Below are 17,721 nucleotides of genomic sequence, written 5' to 3' on the forward strand. Positions count from 1 at the left end.
ATCCCGGACGCGGATCCCGAGGCAGCCGACGCCCCCCCCCCCCCCCCCCCTCGACCAAAACGTCTTCCCGATCCCATTCTCTCTCCTGCTCCCAACGCCACACGTGGCGCGGCCGCGGGTGCTGTTCGGGAGGCGAGGTGTCCAGTCCGATATCATCCCACGGTCGCGCGCGCACGCACGCACTTCCGTTGTATGTACACCATGTCACCACGCACCGGTTTTCTATGACCGACCGGAACGTCTGTCTCGTACTAACCGAAGCCGCAATAGAAATTTTGTCGAGAAGAACCACCACGGACGATATTTTTATTTTTTAAATACGAAATTGCAAATATAGATATCAGTTTTAAAATTTTACAACTCTATATTCATGTCATCGTTTGAAAATATGATAAGAATCTGATCCACTGTTAACCGTCAATATGTTTAAAAAATAAAAAAATAATGTTCTAATACTCTTAAAATTTAAAATAATATTGAAATAGTTACTAAAAATCTGGAAGAAAATTGTAGTGTGAATGATGTTATGATCTAGCTATCTAGAAATTTTCAGACAAAAATATGTATGTAAAATGAGAAACAAAAAAGAAAAAAAAATCAGAGATGCTGAAAATTATCTTTTTTTATTTTTCATTATACAAGTAATTATTTATATTGATTTTTTAGAGCTAGATTCTTGCATCCCTTACACCCCAATTTTTTTAAAATAAATTCATAATCATTTAGATAGTGTTTTAAATTTTGAAAGTATTGGAATGGTGTATTTTTATTTTTTTTACTTGTAGTCTGTTGGAAGGACGCATAGAATTGCAAAATTTCAAAACTGACATATATATGTGTGTGTGTGTGTGTGTGTGTGTGTGTGTGTGTGTGTGTGTGTGTGTGTGTGTGTGTGTGTGTGTGTGTGTGTGTGTGTGTAATTTTTAGATTTAAAAAATGTAAAATTCTCATGTTTTGATCACAGGAATGCTGTGGAAATAGGGTGCTGGTAATATGGTCATGTAAGTATGCTGCAGCCCAACTCATGCATTTTGAGGACTTAGTTTTCAAGGCGGGTGTTTTGAAGAGCATTCTATATGATTCTTGGTAATTTAAAAAATAAAGGATCTATAAGGTGCTTAAGCATATATCGTCAAACATTTGCACAATCTGCATCACGGCCATCGGATGCAATCTGGACGACAATACCGTGAAAAAAAAAGCTGAAAACAACCAATTTTAAGAAGAGAAGGGCAATGGGACAGTAATGATAATGATCTAATGATGGAGCTAATATCTTTAGTTCTGGACTTTGGCTGTCGAACTGAAAAGTAATAATAAACAATTAATTAAGTCACTAACCAGGAGTTAGTAGTACTAGTAGGCAGTGGTACTTGCTTGAGATGCAGAGAAGCCTTCCTGCCTTGACTGCCTTCTCTTCTCTTCTCTTCTCTCTCTCTCTCTCTCTCTCTCTCTCTTTCTCTATCTATTTAGTTCTTCTGCGCCCATGTCAGCTGTAGTCTGGGGGAATCTGAGCCTGCTGCTCACCTGAGAGCCTGTGGGGAGGCAAACGCAGCAGAGCTGCAGAGGGAGGGAGAAGAGGGTTGCAGTCCGAAATTGCCCCCCCCCCCCACCCAATTCGTCGTTACCCTTCCTTTCGAGGGATCTGAGCTGCTTCCAAAGGTGAGTGACCGGATGAATTTGTGGTGCTGCTGGGTTCCCTTTCACTGCAAGATTTCTGAGGCAAAACTCTCTCTTCCTCTTTCCCTTCTGTTGCTTCTTTTCCCCAGCCTTTTCAGTTGCAAACTCTGATGATGAAAGCGGCTGCGCAGCGGAAAAGCTTCTCGTGGTAGTGGGAAAGGTGTGAAATTTCCTACATAAAAAGCTGTTGCTGTGGGTGGGAGCTGTTCAATTCCGCTAAAATTCTTGCCTCCGCACAGCCGTGGGAGGTAAAGATGATAACTTTCGTGGACTCGGCGGCCATGGAGCAGGAGAGGGAGAGTGGCAAGTGCCTGGACCCGCAGCTGTGGCACGCCTGCGCCGGCGGCATGGTTCAGATGCCGCCGGTGCACTCCAAGGTGTACTACTTCCCGCAGGGCCACGCCGAGCATGCGCACGGCCCCGTCGAGCTCCCCGCCGGGCGGGTCCCGGCCCTCGTCCTCTGCCGCGTCGCCGGCGTCCGGTTCATGGCCGATCCGGACACCGACGAGGTCTTCGCCAAGATCCGCCTTGCCCCTATCCGGCCCAACGAGCCGGGCTACACCGCCGACGCCGACGACGTCATTGGCGCCGCGGCGGGAGCGCAGGAGGAAAAGCTCGCGTCCTTCGCCAAGACGCTGACGCAGTCCGACGCCAACAACGGCGGGGGATTCTCCGTGCCACGTTACTGCGCCGAGACCATCTTCCCGCGGTTGGACTACTCGGCCGATCCCCCCGTCCAGACCGTGCTCGCCAAGGACGTGCACGGCGTGGTCTGGAAGTTCCGGCACATCTACCGCGGCACGCCCCGCCGCCACCTCCTCACCACGGGGTGGAGCACCTTCGTGAACCAGAAGAAGCTCGTCGCTGGGGACTCCATCGTGTTCATGAGGACGGAGAACGGGGACCTCTGCGTGGGCATCCGACGCGCCAAGAAAGGTGGCATCGGAGGACTGGAGTTTCTGCATCAGCCGCCTCCGCCGGGCGGCAATTACGGGGGGTTCTCCATGTTCTTGAGAGGAGAAGAGGACGGCAATAAGATAATGGTGACAAGAGGGAAGGTGAGAGTGAGGGTGCGACCGGAGGAGGTCGTCGAGGCCGCCAATCTTGCGGTGAGTGGACAACCGTTTGAGGTGGTTTACTACCCGAGGGCGAGCACGCCGGAGTTCTGCGTGAAGGCGGGGGCGGTCCGGGCGGCGATGCGCACCCAGTGGTGCCCCGGTATGAGGTTCAAGATGGCATTTGAGACGGAGGACTCGTCCAGGATCAGCTGGTTCATGGGGACTGTCTCGGCCGTGCAGGTGGCTGACCCCATCAGATGGCCCAACTCACCTTGGAGGCTTCTTCAGGTAAACCTCCATCATCGTTAATGTCCTCTCAAGGACGGCATCACATAATTCCAGCTTATCAGTTGATGTTTAGGAGTGTACAAAGGTTGTCACAATGATGAACACTTGTTCGGATGGCTTGTGCAGGTTTGTTGGGATGAGCCAGACTTGTTACAGAACGTGAAGAGAGTGAGCCCATGGTTGGTTGAGCTTGTATCAAACATGCCGGCCATACACCTTGCTCCGTTCTCGCCTCCCCGGAAGAAGCTGTGCGTTCCATTGTACCCCGAGCTTCCGCTCGACGGCCAGTTTCCGACACCGATGTTCCATGGAAGCCCGCTCGGGCGTGGGGTTGGTCCTATGTGCTATTTCCCGGATGGCACTCCTGCAGGCATACAGGGAGCCAGGCATGCTCAATTTGGTATATCTTTATCAGATCTCCACCTTAACAAACTGCAGTCGAGTCTGTCACCCCACAGGCTTCACCAGCTCGATCACGGCATGCAGCCGAGGATCGCTGCTGGCCTTATCATCGGTCATCCGGCAGCTCGAGATGATGCCTCGTGCTTGCTGACCATTGGCACCCCACAGAACAAGAAATCAGATGTCAAGAAGGCGGCGCCGCAATTGATGCTTTTTGGAAAACCAATACTCACTGAGCAGCAGATATCTTTAGGTGACGCCGCGGGCTTCCCTCTGGCAGCTGCTAAGAAGAGCCCTTCTGATAGCAATGCCAAAAGGACGGCGAGTAACTCGGATATTTCAAGCCCTGGAAGCAATCAAGATGGCACTACAGAAAACTTGTCCTGTGGAGGAGCCCCATTGTGCCAAGATAACAAGGTACTTGATCTCGGGCTAGAAACCGGACACTGCAAGGTATTCATGCAGTCAGAGGATGTTGGGCGCACACTTGATCTCTCTGTTGTTGGGTCATATGAGGAGCTATATCAGAGGCTTGCTGACATGTTTGGCATCGAGAAAGCTGAGTTGACGAGTCATGTTTTCTACCGTGACGCATCTGGGGCACTGAAACACACTGGAGATAAACCTTTCAGGTTTGTATTATTTCTGATTAAAACTTGGTTTCTGTTCAAGCCTGAAATTTTGTTTTAGGAATCAATTAGATATGCTTTATCTCATATTCACTTCTCAAATAGAAGGTTCATTCCCCTGTTTTACTAAACTTATAATACAATGCATGTAGATACAATCTTTCAATTTCCCAGATATGTATTTAATAACCTCAACAAGCTGAGCATGTATAGCAAGAACGTGGAAATGGTTGCGTTAGTAGTATTGTTACCTTGCTAAACCTTTCAATCGCAGTTATCTTGTACTTGAAGCACTCAAACTCAGTGTTCTTTCCTTGGAAGCATCCTTATGGTACTTTGACTTAAATAGCTTCAAGCAAGAATATATAATTGCATCCATATTGTTGGATGAACCATCGTTCTCAAATCTCATCTGCTGCATATTTTTAACTCCCACATTGTTCCCATATTTTGAACAGATGATACTAATGGATTCACAAACTTCTGAATTTGCAGTGAGTTCACAAAAACTGCTCGTAGGCTGACCATACTAACGGACACCAGCGGTGATAGCTTAGCGAGGTAGGAAGGAGAAAAGCTCCTGTCACTTGTACAGCTTGAGGAGCGTGGTGGCTATTTTGAAAGCAAATTGCCACTTCCAAGTGTTGGTGCAATTTCAAAGAGAAGCAGTTCAGTTCGGTTTTCAACGGGACCGAGTGTAATCCAGGACCCATAATTTATCGGCAGATTTATCAGACCCTATTGTCGCTTGAACTGATCATAGCATTTGCGTTTGATCGCTGTTATGTACTCTGCCATGAACCATTGCTCTGCAAATGTAATTCCTGGAATTTTTCGGGAAGGTGTTGAATTGTCTGAAATGATGAAATGTGTGCACTTCGTCTGTACTCCATCAAATCAAGGACATTCCGTGCTCTCCATTTGGAGTGACTGGAATTTGTGACCTTGGTTTGGACATCAGATTCACAATTCCATTTCACGTCACCCAGCTAATCGGAGAGCAAGCAGGTCGACGTTTACTTGTACTCTCTGTTGCGACGGCACTTCCTTCCTCCCTCCCCAACTCGCTGTACTGCCAATTGCTCGAGAGAAGCTACGCGTGACTCACCGACAAGCGGGCCCAACAGCTGTCGGTTGCTGTCAGTTGTTACGGTTGCATGTCTGTTGTCTTGCTGCTCTGTAAGAATGTTCGACGCAGCAGCAGCAGCCAGTACTCAGTACCCGGTGTTGTGTTCAGCTGCTGCTTCGGAGAATCCTACGGAGATCGCGCGTGTAAAAAGTACGAGTACTACGGAGGGTGCTAGTGCAGTAGTGCTACAGAAGCTGTCAGAAGATTAACAGTGGTTTCGACCTTCTGCAGAGTTTATACCGAATCCGTGCATGACGCTACACTGAGCCAAATCAGTTCAGAAAAAGGCAGAGTCTTCTTTAGTTTTTACTACTTCAGTGGCGCAGGCTAACCGTTTCTCTTCTCCCGTATGCCACGGTTGAACGCTCAGAATCGCATATCGGCCGTGCTCCTGTACGTGCATGTATTCTATCTCACATGCGGCATACCGTTGCGAGGTAAGTACTAGCACTGGCTGCACTGCTCTGTGTTCTTGTTGTCCTCTGCAAGTACGGCTGAAGAGGTAGAAAGGGAACTACTGAAACATCAGGAAAGTAAAAAGGCAGCCGTGCATCCGGGCTTTAGCTCGGTTGGCAATTACGGAGCACGCTCGAGTGCGCGTTCACATGGTATGTACCGGGTTTTTTCTAATTTATTAGAACACGTATGAAATATGTTCCGCATCTAACCTCGAGACTACTGTTTCACTCACACGTACAGTGTCTGGAATTCAGAAAACCGCAGTACATACGTGCATGATGCATGCATCCAACCACACGCACGGATGCACAAGACGGAGGAGTACCGCAAGGAGAAGCAAAAGGCCGGTGTTGAATTAAATTCCGCGACGCAGTTCCATGCAAACGCGACGTACCAAGCTACAGTAGTCGCCACCCTGCTGCTGGGCTCAAACGCTGGTCCGGCAGATAGCGTGGCGCGGCGGGCTCTCCTCTCTATCGGCCGCTGCCGTGCGCGCGCGACGTTCGTGCTCGCCCCGGCCGCTCACCTCGCGTCGACGTCTCGTGCAGCCCGGTGGGTCAAAGAAAGTAAGAAACCGTATACTATATGATAGCTGCTGCTGATGACGACGGCGACGGCGACGAAGATGGTGACGCTTCATCAAGTGGCAGCTAGCTAGCCCATGCGCCGGGCGGCGCAGCCCAACGACGCTGGCCGTGGCGCGTGGCCGCGGGCGCGGGCGGCCAACGAGACCGGAGGGGTCCGCGCGGTGGTGTCGGCGAGGGAGCGCGAGTGCCGTCGCTTTAGCTCGGCTGGTTGCTACCAGATGTCGTGTCGTCGTGTCTGTATCAAGTAGCTTTATCTCCCGTGTAGTGTGTGTATGTGTGCGTGTTGCAGTGGGGTTTTAAAAAAGAAACTCAAAACTGTCTGGTCTGATTGCTTCTGTTACAGAACCGGCAAGGCGCCTGTCCGTGTGGCATGGTGCGCGCGAGACCGGCGCGGTCGCCGGCGTGCGGATCCCGCGGCACCCGGGCGGAGCGGAGCGGAGCCGGCGTAGCGTGGCGCGCGCTCGATTCGAATGTGTTCGGCCGCGGCGGGAGTCGCCGGAGCAGAGTGGCTCCGACGGCGACCACGTCCTTCTCTCCGGCCGCTGCAGGTCCAGGCACGCGACGTATCCCCGTGCCGTGCGTGTCCCGCACGGGCACGGGTTGCCCGTTCCGTCACGGGAGCGGCGTAGCTAGCCACGCCACGCCACCGACGTACACGTGCGGTGCAAGTGTACTTACGAATCAGTTCATCGACCCGTACGAAAAATTCTGAACCAGCAGCCGGGTACTAGTCTACTGGTGGTTTCAATCAACTCGGCCCCTTTGGAACCGAGGATTGTCAAACGAATTTTGTAGGATTCGAGTTCCGTTTTTTATCTTCTAATGGGTCCTTTGGATCGAAGGAAAGGAAAGGGAAAATTCCTATGGATTGTTTTCCTATAACCTAATTTCCAAGAAAAATAAGAAAGAGGTTGGACCTTGTATAAACTTTCCTTTGTCTCTATTTCTCTCTTTAAATTTATGTGTTTTTCCTATGTTGTATCTGGACAATATATTCACTGGGAATATTAACTTGTTCTGAATTCCAATAGGATGGCAAGTGCGAATATTCCTAGGTTTTGAATTCTTTTTTTTTAATAAGAGAATTATATTTCATCTAGATAATGAAAAAATCTCAGTCTTTGCCTCGAAAGGGACATATAGCCGCAGTTTATTAAAAAAAATCAGCACTAAGAAGCAAACATCACACAATCCGTGATGTGAATAACAAATGTTAACAGACGATCAACATAGTTCGAAAGGGACAACTTGAATTCTTATAGGATTGCAATTGCTTGCAGACAACTCTAATCTTGTGTTTTTTCTATCTTTGTGTTTTCAAATCTTGCGTCGCAAAGAGACCATCAACTCTGTGAGCTAAGGCTGCTCAGCATGCTAGATATGTCCAAAGAGCAATTGATTAAACTGAACACGAATGGGGTACGTTAGAAAGACCAACAAAAAAGAATCTTCAGCTACTGGCTTGTCTAATCAATCGAATTGATGCCTATTAGACCCGCTCTCCATGCTTGTATAAGATGAGGAAATGAAGTGGTGACGATTAGTCTTACTCCTTATGCGACTCTGTGGCTGTGACAATAATATGATCATTCGTATGGACAATAAGAGATCTTAATTTTGACTTGGTCCATCAAATAACGATGGCTAAAGTCCTTTTTTAATTACAAGAATCATGTACATTATACAACAACAGACATACCCACACATACATACTCACGAACACGCCTTCTAGCTATCACAGCCTACAAAATCAATCGTTAAAAGTACTCGCGTATGTATAAATACTAGACACTAAAATTTGAATTTTGGTGGTTGAAGTCCTTGTTACAAATATGTACCACGGTCATCTCAATAGAAGCGCCGTGGAGTGGTACCCGGCCGGGCTGCTGTCACGATGACATGAAATTTGACATTGGTATACTGGTACTATATACGGTCACTACTACTCATACCTGTCTGCTACTTGCTGCCAAGTCCTTCAATGTGGCGTAGAACAAAGTTCTATCAAGTGGAAGTGGGCAAACGAAAACAAAGCAGTGCTGCTTGTAAGTCGTCGTACCTGACAAATCTTTGCACACACCACTTCATAGATCTCATTGATCTAATCAAACAAACACAAAAAAAGGGAATACACACAACGTAATTGACGGTCAACCTGGCTCCGAAACCCTAATGAATTCATACAACGCCATTGGAGTCAGTACTCTACTTAATCATACCAGCAGGGGACTGAACTACATGGTTGTCTCGGTGGAGTCTCCTAAACTACACTTTGTCCATTGATTTATCATGATATTACAATGATGGTGGTCCTAAACCATGATCATTGAAAAAATACATTCAAACATGAATCCCATCTGTACTGATTTTGCATTAAAAAAATTAACAAATTGTTAGACTAATTGGTGATGATCTCCATTAGATACAGCTTCCGTAACTGAACCTTCCAAAGTGACTTTTGCTTCTCTCAGGTTTAAATTTAAGTCTTAAAATGTGCGTGCTTCTTAGAAAAGAAATGGACGGAGTACTTGATTATTCAGTCTTGGGCTATCTTTCTGTGCGGTGATCAACACAAATTTATTGGAGCTAGACAGCGCCCGTTGCAGCCCATGAATCTACTGTAGTTTCGGCAGATCCAAGGCGCGCGCGGATCCGCATCCTGAAAGTCAGTGATGCTACAGTAAGCCACGTGGAAGATACAGTGCCAGTGCAGTTTTCACTGTAGCGCTAGTACTGTAACGAGAATATTGTAGCACACAGAACTGTCTACCCAGTCACAATCTAACGACGTGGAGCTAATAAAGTCACGTTAGCATTTCTGATTTTGCTTGAGAGGATACGAATCCGACGCGCGGGGCGAGGGCCGATGCCGATGGCGCACGTCGCCGTTGTCGCTGCACGGGCGCTTGCTTGCGCCGATCGATGCGCGCTCCTGCCGGACCGGTGCCCCTGCTCTTCTTTACGTCCGCTCCGGCTCCGGCTCTGGCTCCGGCGATCCCCCAGGCACGTCGCCGAGAAGAAACCGCCGCGCGTCGTCCGCTCGATCCGCTCTGCTCCCTGTCTGCGAGTCACCGGTGCGTGCATGTACGTGGCAGGGATCCCCAAGCACGCCGGGTGTATAAAACTCTGTACTGGTGGTCTCGCTTGTTCCACCCATGTTTTTGGTGAACGGGAAAACGGATTTCCACGGCATTTGCTCAATTCTGTACCGCATGTTGCGTACAAGTAGAAGGCTGCTCTAGCAGGATGGGACGGGACCGTTGACCCTTTTCTTTTCTTTTTGGAGGGAACTGTTGTTGCTTTGCTGAGCCGCAAGCTAGTGGCTCGGCCTAGTACTTGACGTGGCCTGCACTCAGTGGAAAGGAGGCCTTTTTTTAATGGATTTTTTAGATTTATGTTATTATAAATATCATAGTTTTGAATATACTATTACACTTTTGTTATTTAGAAAGATGCTATTATAAATCTATTAAAATTGGATCATACTATTACCTTAGTCTCCTGACATATTTCATAATGGCATGAATCTAATTTTAGGAGATTTGTAATACCATAGATTCCATTTTAGAAGTTTCATAATGGCATGTATCTAATTTTAGAAGATTTATAATAACATCTTTTCAAATATCAAAAGTGTAGTGGCATATTTTAAAATCGTGTTATTTATAATGGCATAAATTTTTTAAAAAATCTTTTTTTATAGGAATCCAGTCTTGCCTACTGGTCTTCCCTAAACGTAAGGCCCATCAGAACTGCTGGGCGCAGAAGCCGAGTGGAGTTTAATGGGCTGTAGAATTATGGCCCGTCAGGGTTTGTGTTATTGGGCTTAAATGAGGACACTCTCATTGGAAAATACTGTTGCTTTGGATCTAGGCTTCGAGCCCAGAATAGTCGGCCTTACCCAAAACCAACCAGACAACAGATGTTTGTGAATTTCAGGGCTGCAAGTTTAAAATGCAGAGTTTCAAGTTTGAATTGAAATTTTAGATGATTTTCAAGATCTGAAAAAGTGATGCTCTAACCGAAATACAAGTTGTACAAGCAAACCAAAATAAAATAAAAATTCAGATGCACCCATGCCCAAAATGAATAGCTCAAAGAATGAGAGACGCAACTACCTAGTTGCACAAATTCAAATCCGTCACCCACACCCTTACGAAGGAGATTTTTTTTTCTCCTTTTCACTTCCCCTATGAGAATGACGATTGTGATAGCAAATTGAAAACAATTGAGGTTCTGTTTGGATTCACAGGGGCTGGATGGATCAGGGTGAAAACACCATAAATATATTGGAAATTTTACAAATTCGTCACAAACCATACATAGAAGATTTAAAAAATTCTCCAAAATTCCACATCTACAGGTGAGATCATGTACACCCATGCAAAAATTCAGCGGCAGACTCGATTCCATTTCTGAGATAAAAAAAAAATCATATGTAAACATCTAATATTTAGGATGTTTTCATCTGAGATGCAGCCGCAAGAGCTTTCCCAATTCTCATGGGAATTAGTTTTAGTGAATTTTTTAGCCACGGGGGACTTCGAAGGAAGACCAGAAACAGTGATGATTTACATGGGCATTGGATTTTGAGAACTGGTATGTGGTGGTAGCCTATTATTGCCAATGAATTTAGGGTGTGATTGGTTATCCGAATGAATCATATATGTAAGATGAGTGGAAAAAGTTTGAGCGGAGTTATATTTGTTAAAAAAATAGTGTTTAGTTGGTTGTATCTGTTTGGACAGGTCGAGTCGAGTTTCTGTTTAGTTGACTGAATGTGAGGCTGCATAATCGGATGAAAGAGTTTAGATTATGATTGATTGTTCGTATAAAGATGATTTTATGATACTAACAAATAAATTTGCATGTACGAGCAAATACAGAAGATTACGGGTGTACATTTACATCTATCAGACTAATCTAAAATGGTAGATGCAACCAACCAAATTCATTTCTTTTTAAAATTATATATATTCATGGGGCTAGATCCTCCCATGCCGTCAACAAATCAGCCCATGTTGGACTGAATCGCACATCTACACAGCTCCCTAGCTACCATGTTTTTCATCTAAAAAAACTGCCATTTTTTTTCAATTGAAACAATTCAAACTCAAACAATTCAATTTGAAGAAAGTAACAACTTGAAAATTTCAGTTGTTACCTCAACACCCCTGGAGGCGCGTTCGAGAAATCTCCACACACTCCTCCAGGAGGCAAGTGCCCATCGCCGATCCTCCCGGCTCCCACTCGGCATCCACCGATCCACGGCGATCTACGGCCCTCCTCCTCCTCCCGAATCCCTGACTGGCGCATCCAGCCTCGGTCCTCGCCGCTTCCACGCCCCCAAACCCTAGACCCTCCCGGCGCGGCCCACCACACTCCATCGGCGCCGTTACTCACCGTCCTCCGCCGTCGGGTACTTTCCCCCAGGCGAGCAACGCCAGCTAAGGTCTCGGCGACCGCCTGCGGTGATGGGCGCGGACGAGCACCCGTCCCCGACGCGTAAGCGCGACCGCGAGGAGGAGGGGGAGGTCGCCGACGGTGGCGCCGCCGAGAAGCACCCGCGGGCGGAGGGCGCGTCTCTGCTTGGGCTCGCCAACTACGAGGAGGAGGAAGCAGCCAGGGGCCACGCGAATGGCCGCCGCGAGGAGGAGGACGAGGACGAGGACGAGGAGGAGGACGCGAGGAGGGCTCCAGAGAGGAGGCCGAGGCAGGTGGAGCTGCGCCGAGACTGCCCTTACCTCGATACCGTGAACCGACAGGTGTACTTGCAGTTCACAACTTCACATGCTATTTTAGTATGGCTTGATGCGAATTAGCTTGGCTTAAACCTGCTCATTTTGTTGAGAGCTTGATAACTATCCGAGATGTACTAGTTGTAATTGTGGTTGTTGAAGTATCAGTTGCCGATGCTGTACTAAAATTGTATATATTTTGTGTGATTTGATGCAGCTGATTAACATGTATAATTATAATGGTTTCACTTACAATTTAATTTATCAGTATCTTCAAAGTAAATACCAACACTGTGATCAACATCCTAATAGTTCCTGATATTTAGCCCTGTCCAATGTAGTCTGTTCAACTTGGTAGACTGTCTAGGATGATATGATAATTTATTCACATTAATTACATAGGATCACTCTCGTGCTGTATTCGCTGTGTATATGTATTCTATACTCTTGTGTTTAAATCTTTGTTAAACCGTTCTGCATAACGTTTTTTTTTTCACTTCTCGTGGTTATTGACAGCTGAGTACATTTTGTGCTGCTTTGTAGGTCCTTGATTTTGATTTTGAGAAGTTCTGCTCAATCTCCTTGTCAAATTTGAATGTGTATGCATGTTTGGTCTGTGGAAAGTATTTCCAAGGAAGAGGCTTGAAATCTCATGCATATACACACAGTCTTGAAGCAGGCCATCACGTGTTCATTAACCTTCAAACTGAGAAGGCTTACTGTCTTCCTGATGGGTATGAGATAAATGATCCATCATTAGAAGATATTCGACATGTTCTCAATCCAAGGTGCTTCTCCATTGCTTCTAACATTACATTCCAATAGCACTTTATGTCTTTGGTAAGCAGTTGTAGGTTGTTGATTGGCATACTGTTCTGGCAGGTTCACAAAAGAGCAGGTTCTAAATCTTGACAAGAACAAGCAGTGGTCTAGAGCACTTGATGGCTCCAATTATCTACCTGGAATGGTATGTATTGTTCAAACTGACAAGGGCCCTTAAATGATCTTTTTCCGGTTTTCCCTAAGGGATCCCTTAGATGGTATTTTCCCTAAGGGATGGTTTACCTGCTGTGCTTCGTAGTGCTATGCTGTGAAATCTTGTTAAGGGAATCTTCACCAATTCTTTTTTGACCAAGGGAACTCCCAAAAGTTTGTGTCCGAACACATAATATTCTCCCTCAGCATCAACACATGATGCACGGATGTACATGCAAACCTGAAACCCATTCAGGCATTAACCGTCTTGCGGCACGCAGGCTCACCAAAAGCATACAGAGTTCATATGACAGGAATCTAGATTAAACCTGACATACTACTAAATACCACAAGGAAACTAGTAAACTGATCATAATCTTCTGCTTGATTCTTCTCTTAGATAATATCCATCATACAGGAATCTCTTGATTTGTGTTGATTCTCCAGCTTCACCATATGTTCTTGAATGAGTCGAGCCGCCATCCGAATCTGATCGCCTTGCACTGAATTTGCCTGCCAACCTTCCCAGAACTGGAGAAAGGTGCAAAATTTGTATATTACTACCCTAGGATCATGCATAAGACTATGATTAAAGCATATGTCATTGCGTATTGCCCACAGTGTCACAGCTCAACTGCTGCAAAACCAATCCAGTGGCACTCAGCAATCCCTGGAAGCAGCTTCTGGGCCCACACTATAACTTCTCTAAGAGACTTCGGTTTAGTGCTAGTACCAAAGCATTTCTTTTAAGTTCTGGAAAAGAGGCTGTTTGTTTGCATATCCCGAAATAGCGAACAATGGCAGTTTCAAAAGATACATTTTAGTATTAATTGAAGCCTGAGAATGTTGTGGACTTGCATACAAATAACTGACCAGTAATGCTACACCTACAAAAGAGTTTTACAAAAACTCTACTTGCGTGCTGACGTAGACAACAACCATACATGCTCCACCACGTGAAAGCTTTCAATAGGTAAGTGCAAATCAGCATGCATGGTTGTTGTTGTCCACGTCAGCACGTAAGTAGAGTTTTTGTAAAACTCTTTTGTAGGTGTAGCGTTACTCATAACTGACCACTTGATTGATCATTTTTCAGTTGATTTGACCTATTGTAATTTTCTGTTATATGAATGTCACGATGTCACGTCTTACAAACATGCTTATATTGTCTTTTTCACTTGAATGCACATGGGAATTTATAGGCACTTGGGAAGTTTGGACTTTGGCTATTGATGCCTTTTATCTCGTGTAAGTAATCACTGTTCTGTGCAGGTTGGTCTTAACAACATCAAGGAGACTGATTTTGTGAATGTCACAATACAGACATTAATGAGAGTTACTCCTTTGAGAAATTTCTTTCTCATCCCTGAAAATTATCAGCGTAGCAAATCGCCATTGGTTCATCGTTTTGGGGAACTAACACGCAAGATTTGGCATGCTAGGAACTTCAAGGGCCAGGTTGGTTTATTAGTCACTCTGCAGCATGTTTTGCGCTATCCCTGTACCTCAACACATGTCTGTAAATACACAATTTAACATCTTGTTTTCTGTTCAGGTTAGTCCACACGAGTTTCTGCAAGCAGTTATGAAGGCCAGCAACAAGCAGTTCCAGATTGGTGTACAATCTGATCCGGTGGAATTTATGTCGTGGCTCTTGAACACACTGCATGTTAAATTAAAAAGCTCAAAGAAGAAAAACAGAAGCATAATACATGATTGCTTTCAGGTTAGCTTTTCTGGACATCAACAGTGTGATTGATATCACTTCAGCAACTTATCAGGTCACATTAGAATCACTTTTCTTGCAGGGAGAACTTGAAGTTGTTAAGGAGATTCACAGGAAGCATATAATGGAAAAAAGGGAGGATGGGGACGAGCAGAATGGTGAGGCAGGTTCAGTGGTTGGAACAACAAATGATGGTACTGTCACTGAAACATCTAAGGTCCCATTCTTGATGCTCGGTCTTGACTTGCCACCGCCACCTCTCTTCAAAGACGCCATGGAGAAAAATATCATTCCACAGGTATGTCAAGCATATTATGTAATTGTCTGGTTATGATCTCATGTAGATGTTTAGCTTTGACATTTATAGGTGTAAAACTCTAGTATGATAATGTGTGCTACTAAGATTTCTGTGGTTGCTGATGTGATAACCAAGTAAATTAGTATTACAGTTAGCTTGAGCTTTGACATACTGGTGAGGCTTGACTCCCCTCTCTGAATTGCTAGACTTATTCTGGGAGGGTGCTTCTCAAGATTTCTTATACCTCAACTTAAGTATAAGACTGCCTTATTTTTTGACAAGTTGTAAGACCCTATCTCTTACACAAATCTTGTGGCTCAGAACTTCAAAATCAGCTTCATTTTAACCCTATGCTTCTACTTTTGTTGTTGTTTAGGATGAAGATACGGTCAGTAATGCTTACTTGCTTTTCAGTATTACATGTTTATGTGCTTGTTTCCAATTTGTCTATATTTGCATGGAGCATGAACATGCTTGCAGAATATCTGTATGTCTGTACAGGGATGGAGCTGCATGCAAGCATTGGGGTCAAGTGACCCCAATGATGACTTCATGCTAAGTACACTACAAATCTTCTATGAAAACAACAAAACTCCTCCTAATAGGCATTTAACACTGTTATGTTTAGAAAAGTGACCCTAACGATTTGATTCCTGGATCCGCCCTGTGTCTGTATGTTAGTGCCCATCGACCATTTGCATCATTGGTAAATACCAGAACAGAAGTTGCCTCCAGAACTTTTAGGTGAAATGACCGATTGCCTCCATAGTGCCTAAATAATGCCACTCTGGAATCACATTGACTGAATAATATTTTCAATTTTACGCACCGCATGAAACCTTGACATCTCTTGCCATACTTTTCTTTTCTACTTTCAACTTTTCTGTTTTAGTTCGCTGTAACTTGGTGTATTGGATTTCAAAAGCTTGCATGTTGTTCAGGTACCACTGTTTAATATACTGAAGAAGTTTGATGGTGAGACTGTGACAGAGGTTGTCCGTCCATCTATTGCTCGGATGAGGTATCGAGTCACTAGATTGCCGAAGTATCTGATTCTTCATATGCGGCGATTTACCAAAAATAACTTCTTTGTTGAGAAAAATCCTACTCTAGGTGAGATTTTTGTGTTTTCTTGATTGAATGCGCCTCTGTTCAGTTCTCTGGTAACCCACTAGTTCTAAAAGGTTTCTATATTCTTCAATGTGGCAGTAAATTTTCCTGTGAAGAACTTGGAGTTAAAGGATTACATTCCATTACCTAAGCCAAAAGATAATGATAAGCTACGTTCGAAGTATGACCTCATAGCAAACATGGTCCATGATGGTAAACCAGGCGAAGGCTGCTACAGAGTATTTGTACAGCGTAAATCAGAAGAGGCGTGGTATGTTCCTCAGCTCATTCTTAACAGAGATTTTTTGAGCCTAAATCTGGATACCCCACTTAACCATTCGAAATCTTTACCTCAGGTATGAGATGCAGGATCTCCATGTCACCGAGACTCTTCCTCAAATGGTAGCTCTTTCAGAAACCTACATGCAAATATATGAGCAGCACGAATGAATAACGGACTGATCGTCATGTAGTCTTCCATAGCCAGTCTTTTTGCTTAACACAGACCCTAGAATTGTGAACTAATCCTTATTTTCGAAGTAATTTTTTGGGGTAAAATTTTGGTAGTCACTTTGCACGAGTTCAGGCTTAATTCCTTGCAAATTACGGCTTGAGGAATTGTACTGGGCTGTTTAGGTTGATGCTATGGACTATGGAGACTGGAACACAGGGAATATTTTAGAGCTGCTCACTGCTCTGTATGCTCGGCTGGTTAGAGACTAGAGAGGAAAGCTCCCTTCCTACTGTAGTGTAGCATGTACCTGTTGTGAATCATTTCGCTTTCAACCGTTACAGTACTTGGGTTTGAAGCTGGTAAATTGATCTTGTTTGCAACTGCACATATAATGATGAACTCTCAGGGATTATGGCCGACTTTTTTTCTTTTAAGATTGTGGCGTCGCTGCTATGCTCTTGTTTGCATCTGCACGGATGTATTGGATTTGCAGGTGGTGTTTGCTTCAAGATCTCGTGGTACGCGATGATGTTGTTTGCACGATGCCATTTTTCTGCCACTGTTAGCAGGGTTCAGTTCTCGTTTGGGTCGCGCATTTGTCCTTGAAGTCGTCTGGCTTTTCAAATTTGAGTTTTACATCTGGAATCTGACTAGTAAATTCAACTGAGCCAGGCCGGTTCTGGTTTCTTCAATTGAGCCAGAAAACGCGCTTGCTCAACCTTCATGACACGTCACAGATTCTTTTTTGATCCATGAAAATTAAATGGTTTTAATCATAACTATCCATAGCTATTCATGATAAATTCGTAGGTGTACTCCAGTGTACGTTCGTGAGTCGCCGTCACCGCAACAATATTTCTGCTCGCGTTACTTTTCCCGCGTGATTGTTCAGTAAAACTAGTCAAATGGCCACTTCAAATGTTACGATGGGAATCATCGACGTTCTCGTAGACATGGCAAATTCCTGCTGCGTGTCGTCTCTGCTGCTTCCAGTTCTGCCGTTTTTTCCATGTCAGGGTGCACACAATTCAAGCCAGGGCTTCGGCCGGCACGTCCATGGTAGCAATTTGCTTGGAGTCCATGGCAGTTTGTTGCAAGACTTGGTCACAGGTCAGAGCTGAGCCTGTGTCGGACTGATGGGTAAAGATGACTAGCCGCCTGGCCCAGCCACCGCAGATGGGGAGGATG

At 45.2% G+C, this 17,721-nt stretch overlaps 2 protein-coding genes across 4 annotated transcripts; both read left to right on the forward strand.

Moving 5' to 3' along the window:
* The first annotated feature begins 1,435 nt into the window (after positions 1–1,435).
* On the forward strand, positions 1,436–4,944 carry LOC133927259 (auxin response factor 18). Of its 3 annotated transcripts, XM_062373637.1 has the most exons (5): positions 1,436–1,662; positions 1,770–1,840; positions 1,920–3,026; positions 3,153–4,060; positions 4,553–4,944. In XM_062373637.1, the coding sequence occupies exons 3-5, from the start codon at positions 1,935–1,937 to the stop codon at positions 4,620–4,622; spliced, it is 2,070 nt and encodes a 689-aa protein (XP_062229621.1). In that variant the 5' UTR covers positions 1,436–1,662; positions 1,770–1,840; positions 1,920–1,934; the 3' UTR covers positions 4,623–4,944. The 3 variants fall into 3 exon arrangements, with proteins under 3 accessions (XP_062229621.1, XP_062229620.1, XP_062229622.1); XM_062373636.1 differs by having other exon boundaries at positions 1,437–1,662; positions 1,770–3,026; XM_062373638.1 differs by lacking the exon at positions 1,436–1,662 and having other exon boundaries at positions 1,687–1,840.
* A 6,468-nt stretch (positions 4,945–11,412) lies between these two features.
* LOC133927261 (uncharacterized) lies at positions 11,413–16,925 on the forward strand. Its single transcript, XM_062373639.1, has 9 exons — positions 11,413–11,997; positions 12,514–12,758; positions 12,853–12,937; positions 14,218–14,403; positions 14,501–14,671; positions 14,754–14,969; positions 15,911–16,082; positions 16,179–16,350; positions 16,436–16,925. The coding sequence occupies exons 1-9, from the start codon at positions 11,707–11,709 to the stop codon at positions 16,527–16,529; spliced, it is 1,632 nt and encodes a 543-aa protein (XP_062229623.1). The 5' UTR covers positions 11,413–11,706; the 3' UTR covers positions 16,530–16,925.
* The last annotated feature ends 796 nt before the right edge of the window (positions 16,926–17,721 follow it).

The sequence above is a fragment of the Phragmites australis genome, chromosome 8 (assembly GCF_958298935.1).
Source record: "Phragmites australis chromosome 8, lpPhrAust1.1, whole genome shotgun sequence".
Taxonomy (NCBI): domain Eukaryota; kingdom Viridiplantae; phylum Streptophyta; class Magnoliopsida; order Poales; family Poaceae; genus Phragmites; species Phragmites australis.

Coding starts and splice junctions, on each gene's coding strand:
- LOC133927259 (XM_062373637.1), top strand. CDS start 1,935: ATGATAACTTTCGTGGACTCGGCGGCCATGGAGCAGGAGAGGGAGAGT. Junction 3,027..3,152: donor CACCTTGGAGGCTTCTTCAG/GTAAACCTCCAT, acceptor TGGCTTGTGCAG/GTTTGTTGGGATGAGCCAGA. Junction 4,061..4,552: donor ACTGGAGATAAACCTTTCAG/GTTTGTATTATT, acceptor CTGAATTTGCAG/TGAGTTCACAAAAACTGCTC.
- LOC133927261 (XM_062373639.1), top strand. CDS start 11,707: ATGGGCGCGGACGAGCACCCGTCCCCGACGCGTAAGCGCGACCGCGAG. Junction 14,404..14,500: donor CTAGGAACTTCAAGGGCCAG/GTTGGTTTATTA, acceptor TTTTCTGTTCAG/GTTAGTCCACACGAGTTTCT. Junction 16,351..16,435: donor CGTAAATCAGAAGAGGCGTG/GTATGTTCCTCA, acceptor TCTTTACCTCAG/GTATGAGATGCAGGATCTCC.